At 38.2% G+C, this 21,235-nt stretch overlaps 2 protein-coding genes across 4 annotated transcripts in view; one reads left to right on the top strand and one right to left on the bottom strand.

Moving 5' to 3' along the window:
* LOC127516138 (A disintegrin and metalloproteinase with thrombospondin motifs 7) overlaps positions 1–12,559 on the bottom strand; it is an 83,218-nt gene extending 70,659 nt beyond the window's left edge. For all 3 annotated transcript variants that reach the window (XR_007930938.1, XM_051900483.1, XM_051900486.1), the window contains exons 1-4: positions 12,150–12,559; positions 7,531–7,898; positions 4,225–4,402; positions 2,308–2,492 (exon numbers count right to left, since the gene is read on the bottom strand). Coding sequence is in view for 2 of the 3 variants with exons in the window: in XM_051900483.1 (XP_051756443.1) it covers positions 2,308–2,492; positions 4,225–4,402; positions 7,531–7,898; positions 12,150–12,279 (861 nt within the window). In the remaining variant the exon portion in view is untranslated. The remainder of the gene's footprint in view (positions 1–2,307; positions 2,493–4,224; positions 4,403–7,530; positions 7,899–12,149) is intronic.
* A 5,311-nt stretch (positions 12,560–17,870) lies between these two features.
* On the top strand, positions 17,871–19,522 carry rxfp3.3a2 (relaxin family peptide receptor 3.3a2). The gene has a single exon (XM_051901481.1). The coding sequence runs from the start codon at positions 18,044–18,046 to the stop codon at positions 19,244–19,246; it is 1,203 nt and encodes a 400-aa protein (XP_051757441.1). The 5' UTR covers positions 17,871–18,043; the 3' UTR covers positions 19,247–19,522.
* Positions 19,523–21,235: the final 1,713 nt, after the last annotated feature.

Here is a 21,235-nt window from a genome sequence, read left to right as displayed (position 1 = left end):
ATTCCATGCAAAGGTCTTCCTTACCATGAAAAAAAAAGTTTTTACCAAAAGAAAAAAACCCTTTTTAAGTTGTCCATTTAGGTCCGTAATATACTGTATTAATGTGCTCTAACAGACATTTTAAGAAAATTGCCTTGTTTATCCACAACATATGAGGTAAGCAACAATGCTTAAATTAAATTTTCAACCAACCATATTTCATGCTTTCAAAAAAGGGATCAAAGACCCCCCTTTTTAAACTTTATTTTTACAGTAAGCATTGTGCAGAGAGATGGAGGCATGCCTGAGAAATAAATACACTAATTTTGTCATAACAGCACTGCCTGTTGAATTTATAAGGGCTAGAATTAAGAAGTCATGACGCTTCAGTGCTCTGTCACGTCCGTAAGGTTTTAAATATGTGATATAACAATTATAAATACAAATAACTTTATATACAAAGCTAAATTATGTTTATGCTTATTAGGATCAACAGTTCATCTCACTACTTTGCTCTGGGTTACGGTCGTGACCGTTATGGACGCTTCATATCAAATCACGGGGGGAAATGTAGGAATTTCCTGCCCCTGCCCCTTTGATCGTGAAAGTGAAAGTGCCCTTTGTGGTCGCATCGCGGTCGCAACCCACTAGCACTAACTGGTCTTTGCCAGTTACAGAACGAAATATGAACATCAGAAGGTAGGCCTATATGATACAGTACAACTTACAGAAGAGCACTGTGTCTCATAGGACACTTCCCTCGGGATGTCGCGTTTTTACCTGTTGGTTAAAACATGAATAGCCTATTGATCATAATCCCACAATCAAGCTGACAAAATAATAATAATAATAATAATAATAATAATAATAATAATGCAATAATTTTAAATTGAAATAAAAAGCGATAATTTTGACTCACAACTTTGCTTTAAACTATGCAAACTAGCCGAAAACCGTGCGATCATTTAGACACAAAACATAAAACTGACATGATTGTGAGTGACAATAGTGTCAATCGGTTCACCTGACTGTGAGGAAAACATGCGATTTTAAACTGCTTTATGATAAACATTAATATTTGTTAATGTATTTTAGCAAGCAGTTCTGTTAGAAGGAAAATCATGGTCTCTAAATTGATTCTTGAACAACGCACACGCTTGTCAACATGAGAAATAATCCATAACCATTTGCAATAGACCTACAGGGTATAAAGTTTAGTATAAGGTTGATTATTTCTGCAGTCTTACCATACTGGTATCCCAGATTTCAACATGTGGTGGTTTAAATTCCCGCTTGAGGTCTCTGTGAAAGTTTTAAAGCAGTCTTCTGTGCCGGGTGCAGAGCGGTAAATGCGAAAAATAAAATGAATATTTTATGTTCTGTGGAGAGCCAACCCTTCTTCATTTGGTGGGCAGTATTACGTTTGGTTTGCGGAGTGTAATTCACAGAATTCCTAAAAAAATATGCTGACACCTAAAACTTGGTGACTTTTTTGTCACGTCCGTAACGCAGGTATATTTCCCTCATCTAAAATATAAAACGATTGTATAGACGGACATTTTTCTAATGTCTGGACTCCTTTAATAAGGGACTATGAATATATAAACAGACGGTTCAATATGTTGGTATTAAATGCATTCTCTGAGAATTTATATTTCAAGTTTTGACTGCAAATGTCACGTCCATAACGCTGGAATTGCCCAGTTTTATATCTCAACCACTAGAGGGCCAAATCTTCCGTAGGGCACTTTTAAGAGTTCAAGGCTACTTCCCCCCAAAATTAAAATGAATTTGTTTACATTCATGTCATTCCAAACCTGTATGACTTTCTTCTGTGGAACACAAAAGTGACAAAAAACAAAACACCGAGACATTTTTTAAAAATAGCATCTTTTGTGTTTGAATAAAGAAAAGCACACAGGTTTGGAACAACATGAGGGTTAGTAATTCAGAAATTTGGTAAACGGCATGCTTGCTTGATGCGCAAAAAAATAATTTTTTGGTTCTCCTTCATGCGTCACACCAACACATTTAAGCAGAGATTATCTTATTATTGGGAGATGAGCAGGTCTGAGGCTCTTACCATTGGAAAAAGCGTAATGGCTAACTTGGATCACTTGAGGCACCTCAGCCTATCATTTAATGTCAGTGACATCAGTGGCCAGCATTTTATAACAGTCAGTTATAGATTACATTGCACACAGTTACTTGTGGATAAATCGTCTGGGTTTGAAACGACATGCAAGTGAGTAATTGATGACAGAATTAAAATATGAGCAACAGTAATAGTGATGTTCGCCATGAATTATAGATAGGACTGTTACTCACAATATTCATGACAGAGAGCACATAGCTCACAACTCCTTTGCGTCCATGGTACTCCACCATTTTAGAATCAGCCACTACCAGAGTCTCTACCCACTTCTCAGTGCTTATGGAGCGCTGTCTAATCCGTCTGCGACGTTGCCGTCTCTCCCAGCGCTCTCTTTGCCTCTCCACCTTCTCTGCCTCTCCTAAAGGATTTAAGAGAGTCAGAAATCACACTGGATGAAGTGAACGATGTGATTTAATCTTAAAAGACATCTGGCCAAAATTATTTAGCCTCATTAGCTGCGTTTCCATCCAAAGCTGCGAATTTAACTTGTGTGCAAAATTGGAACATCACATAAAACATCTGCGAATAAAGCATCCAGCGAGTCGAAGAGGACAAAATCTTCACTTCCTGATAAACTGCTGCCAATTATCACTAAGAAAAATGGAAGTTGCTGCAGTAGGAGAATCCATTGTGGGTCTTTTTCGTATATAATAAATTAATTTCAACTGTGCTTAACATCACTGGGCTTGGGACAAAAATGCCACCAAAATTTAAAAAAAAATTAAGAAATATGGGGCAAAAATGTCCCTTTATGAGTTCTTGGTTTTTAATATTTATAAAAGGATGTGCTGTTTTCCCGAATATCAGCACAACTGCAAATGTGATAGCCTATTGATTTTATATAACAGTTCAATAACAAGAAGTTAATGTTAGGTGACTTTCATTTTAGACTTAAAACCTGTTTTTAAAATCTGTTTTTGCTCTATCTCTCAACAAATCTACAGTACAGCCATTGTGCCTCTTCGAGCAACTGAAGGAGACTGCGTTTTGAACTAATCATTTGACTGAATGATTGAATTACTCACTCGTTAAGTTAATGATTGCCTATATTTATATCTCGCACCTGTGGCTGATAAACGTTCACCTATCATCCATCGACCTCAAATATGGCTTATCATGTAAAACATCCAAGTACTAGCAACTTTACATGGCCGCTCGCTCTAACGTTAACCTAGATAAATGTGCTAAATCAACGTGCTTACTGCAGGCGCCGGTGCGATCACTTGCATTTTTTCCTGATAACAGCGGAAACAACTGTTAAAATACTCCACCATTTTTGGTCATACAGATAAGAGTAATACAACAAACTTTTATTTGTGTAAACTCACAATGACAAGAAAACGTTGTGCTTTTGTAAAATAAAGAAAACAGTATGCACTTTCTGCCATCTCGGTCTCTGTGAACTGGAGCGCATCACAAAAATAAACTAAAACTCAGTGTATACATGCCTCACAGACATGAAAAATACATCTATAGAAAGCTTGAAATGTCAAGAGATTGTCAAGCAGAAAACAAATATTCTCAGATTATGTAATCCATATGAAACGTGCATATAGGCGCGTCCACTACTGCGGAGATGACGAGTCAGCATCGCAGAAAACACAGAAAACATTATCAATAAATGATTAAAATGTTTAGACAGTCTCTTTGCTGTTTTCACGACACATGCATAATCATTACTTTTGCCGGTGCAAGCTTTATGTGTGTTCTTGAGCGCTGGTTAGACTATGTATTATTTATAGGCATAGCAATTAAAGGCTCATTATTATGATTTATATGGCTTATTAATATACATGTACAATTAGTCTACTAATCGCTTAAATGAAAGACTATTAGTTGACTAGAAAAATCTTTAGTTGAGGGCAGCCCTAATAAAATCATACCTGCTGCAAAAAAGACTGTCAGCACGTGCCCAGATGTCAGCTGAACATGATATTATGAGATCGATGGATAAGGATAAACTTGTCAGAGCTTTTTCAGCACTCCGTTTTGGAAAGTCAAGTTCTAAATGTTTTTTAGATTTTTATGCCATATCCCAAAATGTGCATAAAAATAGGGGGATGGAAGCATAGTAAATCACAAAGTCTCACCTCTGACCCCACAGGTCGCGTTAGCTGTGTGCTCCCCAAACAGAGGCTGCACCAGCTGGCGTTCTGATTGGACAGCATGTCTCTTATAGATGGCGTGAGCCCGTGGGGCCGACTCTTCTCGTGTCGTCTCCAGCGGACTAATGAAGAATTCCTCTTCTGAGAGCTTGAACAGCCCTGTCTAGAGAGAACAGAAGGTCAAAGAAACATGGCACAAAATGAAACGGCTTAGGTACACATTCACTTTTGGCACATACTTATTATTACATAATTATTATCACTCATTATAGTCTACTGAAACTAAAAATAAAATAAGCCTCGACTGAAATAAAATAAAATACAAAAAATGTTTTTTATTTCAGCTAGTTGCCAAGGCAACATTTCTCATTTTCATTGTTTAACTTAAATAACTAAAATTATTAAAACAACTACATAAAACTGAAATAAAAACTATATAGAGATGTTTAATAAAAATACACAAGCACACAACAAAACTACTAAAACTTTAACTAAAATTTAAATATTAATAAAAAACATAGTATCTCAATGATCCTAAAATAACACTGTTATGACCTAAATATTAAACATATTTTAAACAGAATGGTACGGCCTGACAGGCCAGATCCAAAAACTCACGAGTATGGTCCTATCACACTGACTATCCTGATCGATCTGTTATGCCAGACTTAATGAAGAGGATGTGAACACTGGGAACAGAAAACACACTTCAAAATAAAAGTCCAAATAGCAAAAACAAGAAACACAAATCAAGAAACATGTAACAACAGGATAAGCTTTTTGTCTAGACTAAGTAGGACATTTTTCTGGATCACCTGGATCAGCTGTATCAACATCCTTTGTTCGGCCTGAAACAACATTCATTCTAAACAATCACAGGTTTAACTGTGACCTTTAACCCAGGGGAGCCCAATCCTGCTCCTTGAGGGTCACTGTCCTGCAGAATTTAGCTCCAACTTGCCTCAACACACCTGCCTGGATGTTTCTAGTATGCCTAATGAGACCTTAGCTGGTTCAGGTGTGTTTAATTAATTGGGGTTGAAGCTAAACTCTGCAGGACAGTTGCCCTCCAGGAGCAGGACTGGGCACCCCTGCTCTAAATCTGTCCCACTCGCAGGGAGACTTACAGGAATGTTGAGTCCCTGTTACAGGACAGAAGGTGCGTTCACGCCATATTGTAATTACTGTAACTACGAGATTCTGGCTCGTAAAAAGTGTTCACGTCCTTGTACACCTCGTATTTACAGTTTGTAAGTTTGGAGTTCTCTGAAAGCTCCCATGTGTACCACGTGGTCGCTGTACCACATGACCGCTGTAGATTCATTTAGGCGTTGATAGAAACGCATAATTCCCAGTCCGAGGACGTGAATAGCTCAGAATATATAACGTCACGTGTTGTCATCTCAAAATGACGGTAATTACACAGTGGAGTGAATGCAGCAACTGTCTCTCCAAGCGCACTGCACTCACAAACAAAATAAATCAAAAATCACAGCCAATCAGAAGAGCGTGTGGGCGGAGTCTCTCTGCAAGTGCACTGCACTCACAACCAAAATCAAAAATCACAGCCAATCAGAAGAGCGTGTGGGCGGAGTCTCTCTGCAAGTGCACTGCACTCACAACCAAAATAAAAAATCACAGCCAATCAGAAGAGCGTGTGGGCGGAGTCTCTCTGCAAGTGCACTGCACTCACAACCAAAATAAAAAATCACAGCCAATCAGAAGAGCGTGTGGGCGGAGTCTCTCTGCAAGTGCACTGCATTGACAACCAAAACAAATAAAGAATCACAGCCAATCAGAAGAGCATGTGGGAGGAGTCTCTCTGCAAGCGCACTGCACTCACAACCGAAATAAATAAAAAAATCACAGCCAATCAGAAGAGTGTGTGGGCGGAGTCTCTTTGCAAGCGCTCTGCACTCACAACCAAATCAATCAAAAATCACAGCCAATCAGAAGAGTGTGTGGGCGGAGTCTCTCTGCAAGCACACTACACTCACAACCAAAATAAATAAAAAAATCACAGCCAATCAGAAGAGCGTGTGGGCGGAGTCTCTCTGGAAGTGCACTGCATTGACAACCAAAATAAATAAAAAATCACAGCCAATCAGAAGAGCGTGTGGGCGGAGTCTCTCTGGAAGTGCACTGCATTGACAACCAAAATAAATAAAAAATCACAGCCAATCAGAAGAGCGTGTGGGCGGAGTCTCTCTGGAAGTGCACTGCATTGACAACCAAAATAAATAAAAAATCACAGCCAATCAGAAGAGCGTGTGGGCGGAGTCTCTCTGGAAGTGCACTGCATTGACAACCAACATAAATTAAAAAATCACAGCCAATCAGAAGAGCGTTGGGCGGAGTCTCTCTGCATGCGCACTGCACTCACAACCAAATCAATCAAAAATCACAGCCAATCAGAAAAGCGTGTGGGCGGAGTCTCTCTGCAAGCGCATTACACTCACAACCAAAATAAATAAAAAATCACAGCCAATCAGAAGAGCGTGTGGGCGGAGTCTCTCTGGAAGTGCACTGCACTCACAACCAAAATAAATAAAAAATCACAGCCAATCAGAAGAGCGTTGGGCGGAGTCTCTCTGCATGCGCACTGCACTCACAACCAAATCAATCAAAAATCACAGCCAATCAGAAGAGCGTTGGGCGGAGTCTCTCTGCAAGCGCCCTGCACTCACAACCAAATCAATCAAAAATCACAGCCAATCAGAAGAGCGTGTGGGCGGAGTCTCTCTGCATGCGCACTGCACTCACAACCAAATCAATCAAAAATCACAGCCAATCAGAAGAGCGTGTGGGCGGAGTCTCTCTGCATGCGCACTGCACTCACAACCAAATCGATCCAAAATCACAGCCAATCAGAAGAGCATGTAGTTACTATAGCTATAAGGGTCATGCAAAATGATATTCAAACTCACATTAAATTCTTTTTACATTAAATAAAGCACATAATCAGTGCCTGAGATTATCATTGTTGTCATTCTTTGTATCTGGTGCTCTTGTTTGCTTTGTATGCAACAAACAAGAGCATCAGAGTTCATTTAGAAGCAGACCGAGACCCCTGAAAAGATAGGTCTCGTTCCGTTTCTAAATGAACTTTGGTGCAGTTCGACTGAAATATGAATGTATCTCAACATTAAACATATTTCAACTTTGTCGCGTCGCTGGCCACGCCTACATCCTGTTGCCAGTGGTCACTGACGTTCGTCCCGCCAGAAAATTGGCAGTTCTCCATTGGAATAAATGTGAAACATCAAAATACAAACATGCTTATTGACTCACCAGGCCATTGCAGGTGCTCACAGCTGCTTGACCCCACATCAGTGTACTGCTCCAGACGTCTCCCAGGAAGTAGCAGAGAGAATGGCCATGACTGTGTAATGTAGACCCTTGCAGGCCACCGTATCTCCGCTCCGTGAGGAATCCAGGCGCTAGTAGATAAGGGTTTAGGGTGAGGTTAAAGTGCAGGTCCTGACCACCATACTGCAGATGGTAGAAAACCTGGGCCAGGCTCTCTTTGGTTTTTGCCGTCTCTCTCCTCCGAATTCGACTCACGCGGTGGGACACATGATTGGACAAAAAATGTCCTGATGAATCCACTCTGATAGGATGAACAACTTCATAGTTTGGAAGTCCATCAAGAGAACTACCTACAAAAACAACAGGGTAAAAATTAAGATTAAAACTGTCACATACCATAAGTGGAATTATTAAATAGTTATAAATACCAGTTCATTTTTAAAGTTTTAAAGTGCCCTTTTTATGCTATTTTAAACATTCCTAATTTATTGTGAAGGTTTACATGCATCCAAGGTCAAATAACACTTTAATTTTCTCATAATATCCATTGCAGCATCAGCTCTTTTCTCACAGTGTCTGAAACGGTCCGATCTAGGATTTGGTCTCTCTAAGCCCCTCCTGTCCGAGAGCCTGCTCTGCTCTGATTGGTCAGATGGCCCAGTCTGTTGTGATTGGTCGACCGCTTAGAGCACGTGTCAGAAACAAAACGGCCAGTACCATATCTGAATTTGAAAGCGGATTTGCTTCGCAGTGCAGAAAACAGCGTCTTCTCGACATGTCAACAACACAAAACAAACTCTTTTAGTCTCAGCTACAACGAAAGTGTTTGAAGGCGGGGCAAAGTAAATGTTGTTTGCCGGTGTACTGTTCCGATGAAGCGTACCAATTTGCGTTTTGATTGCTCAAAGTTTGGCCGAGATACAGCCTCTGAACCAATTTTAGGTCCACCTTGTTAAGTTAAGATGAATAAAAAAAAAATTTGTTCAGTCATTTCTGTGCGGCTCAGTCCAAACATCATCTGATCAAATTTTGGACAAAATTGGACAAATTTTGGACAAATTTTGAAGGAGTAGCAATAAAAAAATGGAATATTGTACTTTTCAAAATGGCCACTACTGTAATGGATGGAGTCTTAATGTAAGATGTTTAATGTGATGCATGAAGAGAGGAATCAGGTGTACTAAATTGAATTTTTCTAGAACAAAGGGTTCAAAAGTTATAGCCATTTCAAAAGTGAATTTTTGAACTGGTGGTGGCGCTATCGAGTTTGTTCTAGAGACTCCAAAATTGGTCCAATGATTATTCTTGACAATCTCTACAATTGTGCTAAATTTCATAATTTTCTTATGTTCCGTTGATATATAGGGCTGCCATAGACTTCCATTTGGGAGGAATAATAATAAGAAAACTAACAATAATTATTAGGGGCCAAGACCCCTTTGCAGAAATCAAAGTGCACTGTTTAAATTGACACTGTGCTGAAGAGCTGCAAATAACTTTGCTATTCACATACATTTCTCTCAAATGTAATTGAATTGAAGGATTAATATCTGTCAGGCAAAACATGAGCTCATTATTCCAGCCATTACTGCTGTTTGGATGCTTCCATAAATATTTAGTTTATACATATGGTTCAATGGTACAAAACTCAAATATTTAGTATAGTGCATAAACTTAGTGCCCATTTACGACTAGGCTAAGTTGTAACTTACAGCTGGCGTAACCAGCCCTAGAGTATCATAGAGATGGACTTTTCACTTAATCTTGTAAGTAAACATCAAGTAACCACCAAAATCATGCCATCATCCTAGAATACTAGCGAACAACCACTCTGAACATCTTAGATGCCTTGGAAATCAATAAGCATTGTTGTGGCAAGTTTTGCATGGATAAGCACCACTTACTTTTTCTTCAGAAAATGTAAAAACAATGTATATAGACTGCATTTTACAAACAACAAAATAGTAAAGTTTTATGTTATTCACAATTTGTTATTGTCTAACAATGCACTAAAGGCACAATGCACTAAACTGACTAATCATTTAAGTTCCTATGACTTGCAAAGCAATTGAATTGTACATTTAATAATTCATTAAACAAATCCCAGAATTATCATAATAACAGCAAGCAGATATCTGTCATTCTATACAACAGACCAGAATAATGCTTACAGAAGGATTTATAGCAATTCTGTGGCATAGTAAAGACTAAAATATCTTCTCATGACTGCATTCATATTCCTTCATTTCTCTGGAGATTCTGTAAAGACAGTAAACAGTCTTTGTTATATGACTCGACTCTGTTCATTGGCAGCCCTGTTACTTTGTCCTACATGATTGTGGAAGCAGAGGGAAACAGCTACAAATTATTTTTATTACAGGCATTATTATTTTATTACAGGCAGTTCCAAATACTTATTATTATTATTATATCCAGTATCTTATTACATGGCAGCATGGTGGATAGCTACCATACCAATGTGGCCCAAAATTCTCAACAAATAACCCAATCAAAGATGACATCATTGCGCCAGTAGAAAAAATAAAACAACATCATGTATTATGTGTCATCACGAATTATGGTCTATATAAACAGAACTCTGGGAACAGGACAGGGGTAGAGTGGTATTTGGTAAGAGCTTAAAGTCATAAACCTGGGCCAAACAAGGACAATAACTAGTTATAAAAATTGTTCTAAATATAAAAGAATAGCAGAGTCCACACCACAACCAGGAAACGATATAGTTGGAATCACTTTCAGAATGATTTTTTTCTAGCTGATGAACAATAAAAACATTGACAGCCAATCAGAATCCATCCTGCTTTAAAGAGCAAGCATTTAAAGTGGCAAATGAAAAAACTGCAGTGCTTATAATAAACAGAACATGTGGACGCTAATTTAGTTATTGTTCTTGCTGTGAACGGGCCTTTACGCTTATTGAAGGTTGATAGTGTCAGAAGTAACATGATCCCAAAATTATTTTGCACTTAAAAATGCTTAACATGTATGAATGTCAATGCATTAGATGACAAAACATAAAAAGTGGCATCTCTAGGTTTCCAGAACTACTTCACATTTCTAAACCGTTTTACTCTTAATCAACTGGCGTCGCAGTGATTTTAGTGGATGTGTGAAGTCAGTTCCGTGCAAGTTCACTCAGGTGTCCTAGGAAAATAACCACAGGTGTGTACTTCATCACATTAACATGTTCCACTCCAACTTACATTTGACAACCACAACACTAACCCTAACTTTTAGCTCTCTAGCAGTTAAAAACGAAACTGCATGCATTTTGCAGAAGAACATTGTTTTGGCTGTGCTTCGGCTCTGCGCGACTGCGGAAATGAATAGTTATCCTACTGCTCATAAAACATTCACTACTAGGCTTAAGAGATATAACCAGTCTAGATGCATCTCAAACTGACTAAAGCCCGGGATACACTCACGATTTTTGGCTGTCCCAGACGAAAGATTGCCATCGTGAAACAATCGTGGCGATTTCTGTGATCGTGGCTCTTAATCGGTGGTCCTATGTTGTACAGTGAGAGAGGTTCAAAGTTGGCCGTTTTCCTGTCTTGCGACCAAAGATAGCCTACAATCATTTTCTGACAGTGTCAGAAATTCAGCATGATCTACGCACAGTGTGTTTGCTGCTACGACCTACGTCTACTGACCAGCCAACAAAAATGCGACATGAAATCAATGCGACATGGCGCTAAAACTTAAAACAGCTTACCTCAAGCTCTTTTCCCTTCTTCTTTCGCTGCTTCCTTTTTTTTCAGCACACATAAAAACTACTACTGCCAAGGTGTGATTCAACATAGTGTTTTGTTTACCAGTAGCGCATGCTGATGACGTTTTATTCTTCTATATAAACTTGCATCGTAGCCTACAAGTCAACAGGTGTCATCATCGTACAGTCTACATGCATGTCGTACCCAAGTTTAATAGATCCATGTCGCACAGTGTGATTTGTAATGATCTTGTAGGATTGCTAAAATCGTGCAGTTTATCCCGGGCTTAAGACGTTACTGTAGCTTTACCCGTTAATAGTCATGGTCTCCATGTTGCTTTTACAACATTTCAAATCCCTCAGTTCTCCGAAAAGCCAAGCCAATGTTGATTCTTGTTTTATTACAAGCTCGATTTCTCATGACACCAGAGCAACTTTTCTCTATCAGTTTCCCATGAAAACCATCTCGACATGTCTAAAATATAGGCTAAACACTTGTAATAGGCTAGTGAATCAGGGTAAGACACAAAAACACGTTTTGGAATAAGGAATGATGATAATTTTGAACAAAATGTTACATAGTGTACCTTTAATAAACAGCATAGACCTATATGTTGCTTTAAAATAAGCCAAGCAAACTTTTTATGAAATATTTTAAATTGCAAAGTGTGCTTGTGCTATCCTTCTCTAAAATAAAAGCCACTTTAATAAATAAATTAATAAATACGTGTCCAAAATACTTTTTGTGGGCACTGCAGCCTATTCAACCTCTATTGTGCACACGCGCGCGCATCAACTGACAATGAGACAAAAAATGCTGAAAATCACGGCGTGGGACTGTAATGAGACACAAGCTCAACTTACTCACCTGTGTCTTGATTATATCCGCTCGATGTTGTGCTCTCGAGCACGGACAGAAGCCCAGCTGTTATCACAAAGTACAGAGAAAAACTTGCTGGTCCCAAAACTTTAATGCCGCAGTCCAGCTGAACCATCATGTCAAACTGCACAGAGGAGAAGACAGATCACTCCTGGTGCATCTACAGTCCATTTAAATGGAGATGGTTTGAATAGCAACTTTTCTCTCAGCCTAATGCATCGGTAGTTTGGACCCATCACACAAAAGATCGCTACTGCATTTATTATGCCAGAGATCTGCAATGGTCATCATCAGTCCGAAGCAAATAATGCAGCATGATAAAGTCTGTGAATCCGGTGCATGGGCGATTTTGGACTCCGTTAATTCAGCTGGGACGACTGCAGTTACTGATGCCGCTCACAGACGAGCAGCGAACTGTGCTTCAGTTAAACTTTGTAAAAGTTCCGCCCTCTAGTAGGAGGGCTTCTTTGTGTTCAGTGTGTCAAACTGAACCCATTCTAGTCCTTTGTTCGGCGCATCCCGTGATTATACTGAAAGGACTCTCATCTCAGCATCTAAACAGTACTTAACCATGTGTCACTGCATACATTAGGAGTAAAGGAACATTCACACATATCGCGTTCGTCTATGTGCAGTTTTATTGGTTTATGAACACATAAGTCGGAGTGTTGCGTCGCTGTTTGTGACGATCGTTTTTATCATTTGTCATTGCAGTTATAAAATTCGACCTGCATTCTGTTCAATTCCTTTTACTTCTTAGCTGAGTTGAGAGACCATTATTAATAATGCCAATAACATCTAACGGAAATCTGGATGCTCGTTGCTTTTATTTTTAAATAATTTTGTTAGTATTGTTTAAATACATGCTCTATATTTGGAAACACATGTAATTTTGCCATAACAAAAATGCCAAGATTTTTCCCACAACTTTTTACAGAAACTATAATGTAAAATTGCTAAACAAAGTGTTTAAAATGCAACAAATTCAAAAATATACATTTAAATTGAAAGGCAGAGATCTGTAATATATCAAATAATACAAAAAGTAAGTCTTGAATTAGATTTTCCATAAAAAATATGCCTATCAAAGTTGTGTTCTCACTTGGTGTCAACTCCGTCAGGATTTATTATAATTCTGAATAAATCAGGCAATGTCATGGTCATCTTCAACTCTGAGGAGCACTTACTATTTCCTGCTCATTGTTGATCTCACAGTAGGACACATAGTCCTGGAAGTTTTTTTATGTTTTATATAAACAAGTCTCTGCAGTCAGAGCTTTAACAAGTCAACTCCGTCATCCCGGTGTAATAGTTTCTATAAATAGTTGTGGGAAAAATCTTGCCATTTTTGTTATGTTTATTAAGGCAGCTACAACTGAGAAAAAAACAAAATTGCTTCACTGTACAACACGTGGTTAAGGTGGAAAAATATTCAGTTTTGTCAACTCCATCAGAAGTCAATTCCGTCAGGTTTTATGTCTGATGGTTGACGAGTGCTCTCAAAAACTCTACATAATGTGATTTAATGTTTTTTGCTTATGGGGATTTCTTCTAATGTTGTTTCATGATTCTATTTACATATACTGTATATTTGGCCCCAGCTGGATCTTTGTCAACATGTCAGTTTTTGTCAACATTGTCAGTATTTCTCAACTCCGTCAGTATTTGTCAATACCGTCAGTATTTGTCAAAATGTCAGTATTTGTCAACTCCATCAGTATCTGTCAACATGTCAGTATTTGTCAACTCCGTCAGTATTTGTCAACAAGTCAGTATTTGTCAACTCCATCAGTATCTGTCAACATGTCAGTATTTGTCAACTCCGTCAGTATTTGTCAACATGTCAGTATTTGTCAACACCGTCAGTATTTGTCAACATGTCAGTATTTGTCAACTCCGTCAGTATCTGTCAACATGTAAGTATTTGTCAACTCCGTCAGTATTTGTCAACATGTCAGTATTTGTCAACACCGTCAGTACTTGTCAACATGTCAGTATTTGTCAACATGTCAGTATTTGTCAACACCGTCAGTATTTGTCAACATGTCAGTATTTGTCAACACCGTCAGTATTTGTCAACATGTCAGTATTTGTCAACACCGTCAGTATTTGTCAACATGTCAGTATTTGTCAACACTGTCAGTATTTGTCAACATGTCAGTATTTGTCAACTCCGTCAGTATTTGTCAACACCGTCAGTATTTGTCAACATGTCAGTATTTGTCAACACTGTCAGTATTTGTCAACATGTCAGTATTTGTCAACTCCGTCAGTATTTGTCAACACCGTCAGTATTTGTCAACATGTCAGTATTTGTCAACTCCGTCAGTATTTGTCAACATGTCAGTATTTGTCAACATGTAAGTATTTGTCAACTCTGTAAGTATTTGTCAACTCTGTCAGTATTTGTCAACATGTCAGTATTTGTCAACTCCGTCAGTATTTGTCAACATGTAAGTATTTGTCAACTCCGTCAGTATTTGTCAACATGTCAGTATTTGTCAACACTGTCAGTATTTGTCAACATGTCAGTATTTGTCAACACTGTCAGTATTTGTCAACATGTCAGTATTTGTCAACACCGTCAGTATTTGTCAACATGTCAGTATTTGTCAACTCCGTCAGTATTTGTCAACATGTCAGTATTTGTCAACACCGTCAGTATTTGTCAACATGTCAGTATTTGTCAACACCGTCAGTATTTGTCAACATGTCAGTATTTGTCAGCTCTGTCAGTATTTGTCAACATGTCAGTATTTGTCAACTCCGTCAGTGTTTGTCAACATGTAAGTATTTGTCAACTCCGTCAGTATTTGTCAACATGTCAGTATTTGTCAACACCATCAGTATTTGTCAACTCCGTCAGTATTTGTCAACATGTCAGTATTTGTCAACACTGTCAGTATTTGTCAACATGTCAGTATTTGTCAACACCGTCAGTATTTGTCAACATGTCAGTATTTGTCAACTCCGTCAGTATTTGTCAACATGTCAGTATTTGTCAACACCGTCAGTATTTGTCAACATGTCAGTATTTGTCAACTCTGTCAGTATTTGTCAACATGTCAGTGTTTGTCAGCTCTGTCAGTATTTGTCAACATGTCAGTATTTGTCAACTCTGTCAGTATTTGTCAACATGTAAGTATTTGTCAACTCCGTCAGTATTTGTCAACATGTCAGTATTTGTCAACTCCGTCAGTGTTTGTCAGCACGTCAGTATTTGTCAACATGTCAGTATTTGTCAACTCTGTCAGTATTTGTCAACATGTAAGTATTTGTCAACTCTGTCAGTATTTGTCAACATGTCAGTATTTGTCAACTCCATCAGTGTTTGTCAGCACGTCAGTATTTGTCAACATGTCAGTATTTGTCAACTCTGTCAGTATTTGTCAACATGTAAGTATTTGTCAACTCTGTCAGTATTTGTCAACATGTCAGTATTTGTCAACACTGTCAGTATTTGTCAACATGTCAGTATTTGTCAACTCTGTCAGTATTTGTCAACATGTAAATATTTAAACATTAACTGAACTACATGATATCATGTCTGATTTACCTAAAAACATTGGTTATACAGTATATGTTTAATATTTAAAAGGAGGTTAGAGAATTAAGGAATTTTGGATTTTAGGAACTGGATTGTTCATAATAATCCTAATCCAAGAAAAAAATGTAGAGAGAATTTATTTTTTCACTTAGCTCCTTTACTGAACACCATTATTGCATAATTGAAAACTTTGCACTGTTGTTGGATGGATCAAATTAAAATATCATGCTTTTTAATGCATCTGATGGAACTGACACAAATTAAGTTCCGAAGTGAATAAATGTACATTTTTAGAAAAAAAAAAAGAAAAAGAAAAAAAAAACATTTTCAGAAAAAACTGTTCCATTACATGGTTCATTAGCTGAGACCCTTGTCTACAAATATATCAGTTTAAAAATAATGTATTATTAAATAATAAAAACTAACTTCTAAAACATGTTTTGTCCCTTATCTCAAGAATCAGTGAGAATTTACATTTTTGGGTGAATTATCCCTTTAACACCTACTAATTTACTGTCCATTGTTGTGTTATACTAATAAATGTGTCTTTATGTATTGTGCAAGTCAGTCGATTCCTCCACCATTACATTTAACATTGTAGCTCATGAACTGAAAGGCTGAAAACCAACTTAGAAAGTAACAAACTGAGCTGCTGATGTATCCGAGTGTCCATCAAGTGCCCCCTCTAGTGGACACAATAGCAACCAAACATATTTCATGTCAATTTATGAAGTCGTTCCCAGCATTGTAGATTGCAAGGTGATATATGATAAGTATTTACTGACTCTAGGAGTAGTATGATCTATTAGCATTATCATAACAAAATACATGAACATAATAGAGAACTAGAATTAAATGTTTTGACGTTGCATTATGATGCATACCACATAAATGCTGGGTTAAAAACAACCCAAGTTGGGTTAAATATGGACAAACCCAGTGATTGGGTTGTTTTGACCCAGCGGTTGGGTTAAATGTTTGACCAACCTGCTGGGTAGTTTTATTTACCCCAACTATTGTTTAAAAATGACTATTTGGCCACGACACAGTTCCTCAACAACCGTCCATACCGGCGTGATGAATACGATCCTCAATTGGATGGAACTGAAATAAATACTTTTAATGTTGCGATCCTATTGGACTTATGATAGCAACCTGAATTGTAACAAAGCACTGTTGGCCAGAGGAGAACTGGCACCCCGACTAAGCCTGGTTTCTCCCAAGGTTTTTTTCTCCATTTTAACACCAATTTGCCACTTGTCTGCCACCTGATGTCACCTGATGGAGTTTGGGTTCCTTGCCGCTGTCGCCTCTGGCTTGCTTAGTTGGGGACACTTGACTTGACATTTGATATTCAACAGTGCTTTGATCTGCCTGCATTGACACTATTCTTTAAGAGCTGCTGTGCAGCCAAACAATGTACCAGTTATCAATGTAAAGCTGCTTTGACACAATCTACATTGTAAAAAGCGCTATATGAATAAAGGTGACTTGACTTGACTTGACTTGACTTGACTTAAAATGAACCCAAAATAGGTTGGAAATTAGTTAAATGTTGAAGTGAAGTTAAACTACCCAGCAGGTTGGGTCAAACATTTAACCCAACCGCTGGATCAAAACAACCCAATAAAAAAAGGTTGGGTTAAAAATGGACAAACCCAGCGATTGGGTTAAATGTTTGCCCAACATGCTGGACAGTTCTATTGTTTAATGACTATATGTCTGGCTTAAAATGAACCCAAAATAGGTTGGAAATTAAAAAATCAGACACATAATCATAGAGGCAACAATAATAATCAAAAGGTGAACATTTATTAATAAGCAATTTAATAAATGTTTATTGTTTAATTATTATTCATTAAACTTATTAATAAATGTTCATTTATTAAACAGATTAATAAACGCCAGTGGGTTCATTTTAAGCAAGCAACGCAATAATTTTTAAACAATACTTGAGTTAAATAAAACTACCCAGCAGGTTGGGCAAACATTTAACCCAACCGCTGGGTTTGTCCATTTTCAACCCAACTTGGGTTGTTTTTAACTCAGCATTTTTTATAGTGTGGGTACTTCATTTCAGTGCCATCTTGTGTTATTTAGTCATCCTCACCCTCAAATATTTTTCAAATGCGTTATCATGACATGACGTCAAGTGTACGGCCGTAAGTCAGTCAGCGGTGCTGTCCAGTGCGCGCGCTCCACAGGCGGGCGCTTCCCGCGCGCGTCTGCATAAAACTCTTGGCGTCAGGTACACTGCGGCTCTTACACGTATGGGAATCCGTTGCAGATATATATTCGTATTTGTTTTGCGTGAAACAATGTCAGACTGACTGATATGCGATCTGCAGACAGCCCTGTCCACCAAGCACCTGTTGGAGAGTCTCTTTCGGAAACAATGGGGGACATTCTCATTCTCAACCACAGCGGATGGGGAACTTTCAACAGAAATTTAACAGATCAACACAAGTTCAGCAGCCTGGAAGACATCGATGTGACGGCCGACGGCAGCCTCGTCCTGCGGATCATCATCTCGGTGGTTTACTCCGCGGTGTGCGCCGTGGGTCTGGTGGGAAATCTTCTGGTGTTTTTCCTGATGAAGATCAGACAAGGACGAAAGAAATCCATCATTAATTTCTTTGTCATCAATTTAGCTGTCACCGACTTTCAGTTCGTTCTGACGTTGCCTTTCTGGGCGGTAGACACGGCGTTGGACTTCAGCTGGCCGTTTGGTAACGCGATGTGCAAGATCATTCTATCGGTCACTGTGATGAACATGTACGCCAGCGTCTTCTTTCTCACCGCGATGAGCATCACGCGCTACTGGTCTGTCGCATCTGCCCTAAAGATCCCTTCCCGAACGAAGTCCGTGTCTGTGAAGTGGATCTGCGCTGTGTTGTGGATCCTGGCGACTGTGGCAACAGCTCCAACTTCCATTTTCTCCACAGTCACAGTTGTGGCAGGTGAAAAACTCTGTCTCCTCAAGTTCCCAGATGGCCACGATTGGCTAGCTTTGTATCACCTTCAGAAAATTGTCATCGCGTTCATCCTGCCCATGTTCATTCTCTCAGTGTGTTATCTTCTACTTCTGAGGTTCATCCGAAAGAGGGGCGTTAATGACCGCCAAAGAAGACGATCTAAAGTGGCAAAGTCTGTAACGGTGGTGGTGCTCTCTTTCTTCATTTGCTGGATGCCGAACCATGCGATCACGCTGTGGGGAGTGCTGGTGAAACTCAACGCGGTGCACTGGGACAAATCATACTATACCGTGCATACTTACGTTTTCCCCGTGACTGTGTGTCTCGCTCACACAAATAGTTGTTTAAACCCAGTCTTGTATTGTTTAATGCGACGGGAGTTCAGGAAAATGTTACATAGTATCTTTTGGCGCGTCTCCACGCCTGTTCTTTCGAACGCTGGGAAATTACACGGATACAGCGGAGGCAGCAATCAGACCCATGATGAGACACATATTGGAATTCATTTAAACGTGATTGACGCACAATCCAGAAAACATACTGACAACATTCACAGGTGCTGATAACTGATAAAACAGTGGACTGATGTCTTTCTGATGAACCAAAGGGTGCTCATGTGAAGGTTATGAGCAATTTTAAAGGTATTTTATTTATTTGCCCACATACATGCTGAATGTCTGAGTTAAACCTAATGACTTAAAAAGAGCAAAATATGTATAAAAAAAAAAAGAAAAGAAAAAAGAAAAAAAGTTGTTCCCGCTATATTTAATTTATTTTCATGTTTTGATCTTTGTCTCTTTTCGTGTGATAGTGAATACACTGAAATGTAAAGATATTTATGTAGATTTACTGTAGATGAGTTTTGATATGAATATGAACTGTGTAATATATTTATTTCAATATAATATTCTTAAATGTACATAAAAATTACAATGCTATCATCATTTACTCACCCTCATATCATTCCGTTTCTTTCTTCTGCGGAACACAAAAGATTATATTTCGCAATATTTGTCACTAACATCCGTCTTCATCAGGAGACAGAGTGGGGTAAGATGTGCCAGTGGGTAAGATGCGCCGCCACATAATCTACCAAACTGTGCACATTATTTATGCTAAAATCTGTTTTGTGCATGTCAGATGTTTACAACCATGTAAATCTCTAGACTAAAGATAAATTACTAAATTAAGATTTTCTTATAAAATGACAGCTGTGGAATAAAGAGATGCCTCGGGGTAAGCTGTGTCAGTGGCTCAACTAACAATGACAGAAAACTATGCATCCGAGCGCAGGAATACTATTACATTAAAGTCTCATTGATAAACCTGAAACAGGGGCAGTGTATCAAAGAAAAGCCAAAAATCCTTTCAAAGAAATTGTTGCGCTCCAACTAGGTAAAAATCACACTGCTTCTTCAGGTGCGTAGAGCCAAAAAAGTCAATGCCAACAAAGAGATTGATAACCACACACTGAATGAATTATATCGAGACTAAAATGGTCTAAATATTTTCATTAAATTAACTGAATAGTGTGAAGAAGCATTTGTTTTGAATATAAATCATTTAAGACCTATTAAAACTCACACATCAGGTGGGTACTGTACCACCAATATTAAGTTTCTGGATAGTTGCATATCAATTATTGATGAACAAACTGTCTCTTCTTTTTTGTAGAAAAGATGCCAAAAAGAATAGCCTCTTTCATGCTAAGATTGCTCACCCAACCTCCTAAAAATGTGTTTTTAAGACTTGGATCTGTTCTAAGAGAGAGGATTTTGGGGGTAGTATGGAATTATTTTTGTGCCAATAAAATTGAACGTAATGTTTCAAGAAAGTAATGAAAATATAAATTAAAACGGAATAAAATGTCTTTAAAACTGAAAAAAGCAGGCAAAATGTTTGACTTGGTTTTTTAATACACTGCATGTTTTGCTAACTTTCTTTCACACAACCTAATCAGACCCAACAACAGAGAAGAATCAACAGAAATAAACAAATATTCTTCGAAAACTTTGGACATTATGCAATATTTTCAGTAGTCTATATTATACACTTTAATATACAATTAAACCTCAAGAGTTTCATTTTCTCTAGCGTTTGATCTCTCGTGCTCCTAAAAGCTTATGCCGACAAAGTAATAGCAGCAGATAAATACAGATAAAATTCAAAAACAAAACTCCTATCTTTATATCACTAAATGGGAAGCCGCTTACAGACGCTCACATGCGCACATGTAAACAAGCTGTCAATCAAAAACTCAGCAGCCAATGAGAACACACCACTGCTAGCCCCGCCCCCGCGAGAGATTTGTGCCAGAATAGCGAACGAAAACTCAGGGATCGTAAACGAAAACTTCAGAAGCATAAATGAAAACTGTGGAAACGCATTTGTAAGAACAGATCAGTGAAAGAAAGAGGAGAAGACAGTTAGCAAAACATGCAGTGCATTAAAAACAAAGTCAAATATTTTGCCTGTGAATTTTTTTTTTTTTTTTAAGTTTAAAAGGCATTTTATTTAGTTTCAATTTATATTTTAATTCTTTTTTTTTTTTT

The sequence above is a fragment of the Ctenopharyngodon idella genome, chromosome 7 (genome assembly GCF_019924925.1).
Source record: "Ctenopharyngodon idella isolate HZGC_01 chromosome 7, HZGC01, whole genome shotgun sequence".
NCBI lineage: Eukaryota > Metazoa > Chordata > Actinopteri > Cypriniformes > Xenocyprididae > Ctenopharyngodon > Ctenopharyngodon idella.
Note: the sequence above shows the minus strand (reverse complement) of the source record. Positions and strands in the feature narration are given on the sequence as shown.

Bases quoted from the DNA above. Each gene is read 5' to 3' on its own strand.
- rxfp3.3a2 (XM_051901481.1), top strand. From the start codon at position 18,044: ATGCGATCTGCAGACAGCCCTGTCCACCAAGCACCTGTTGGAGAGTCT.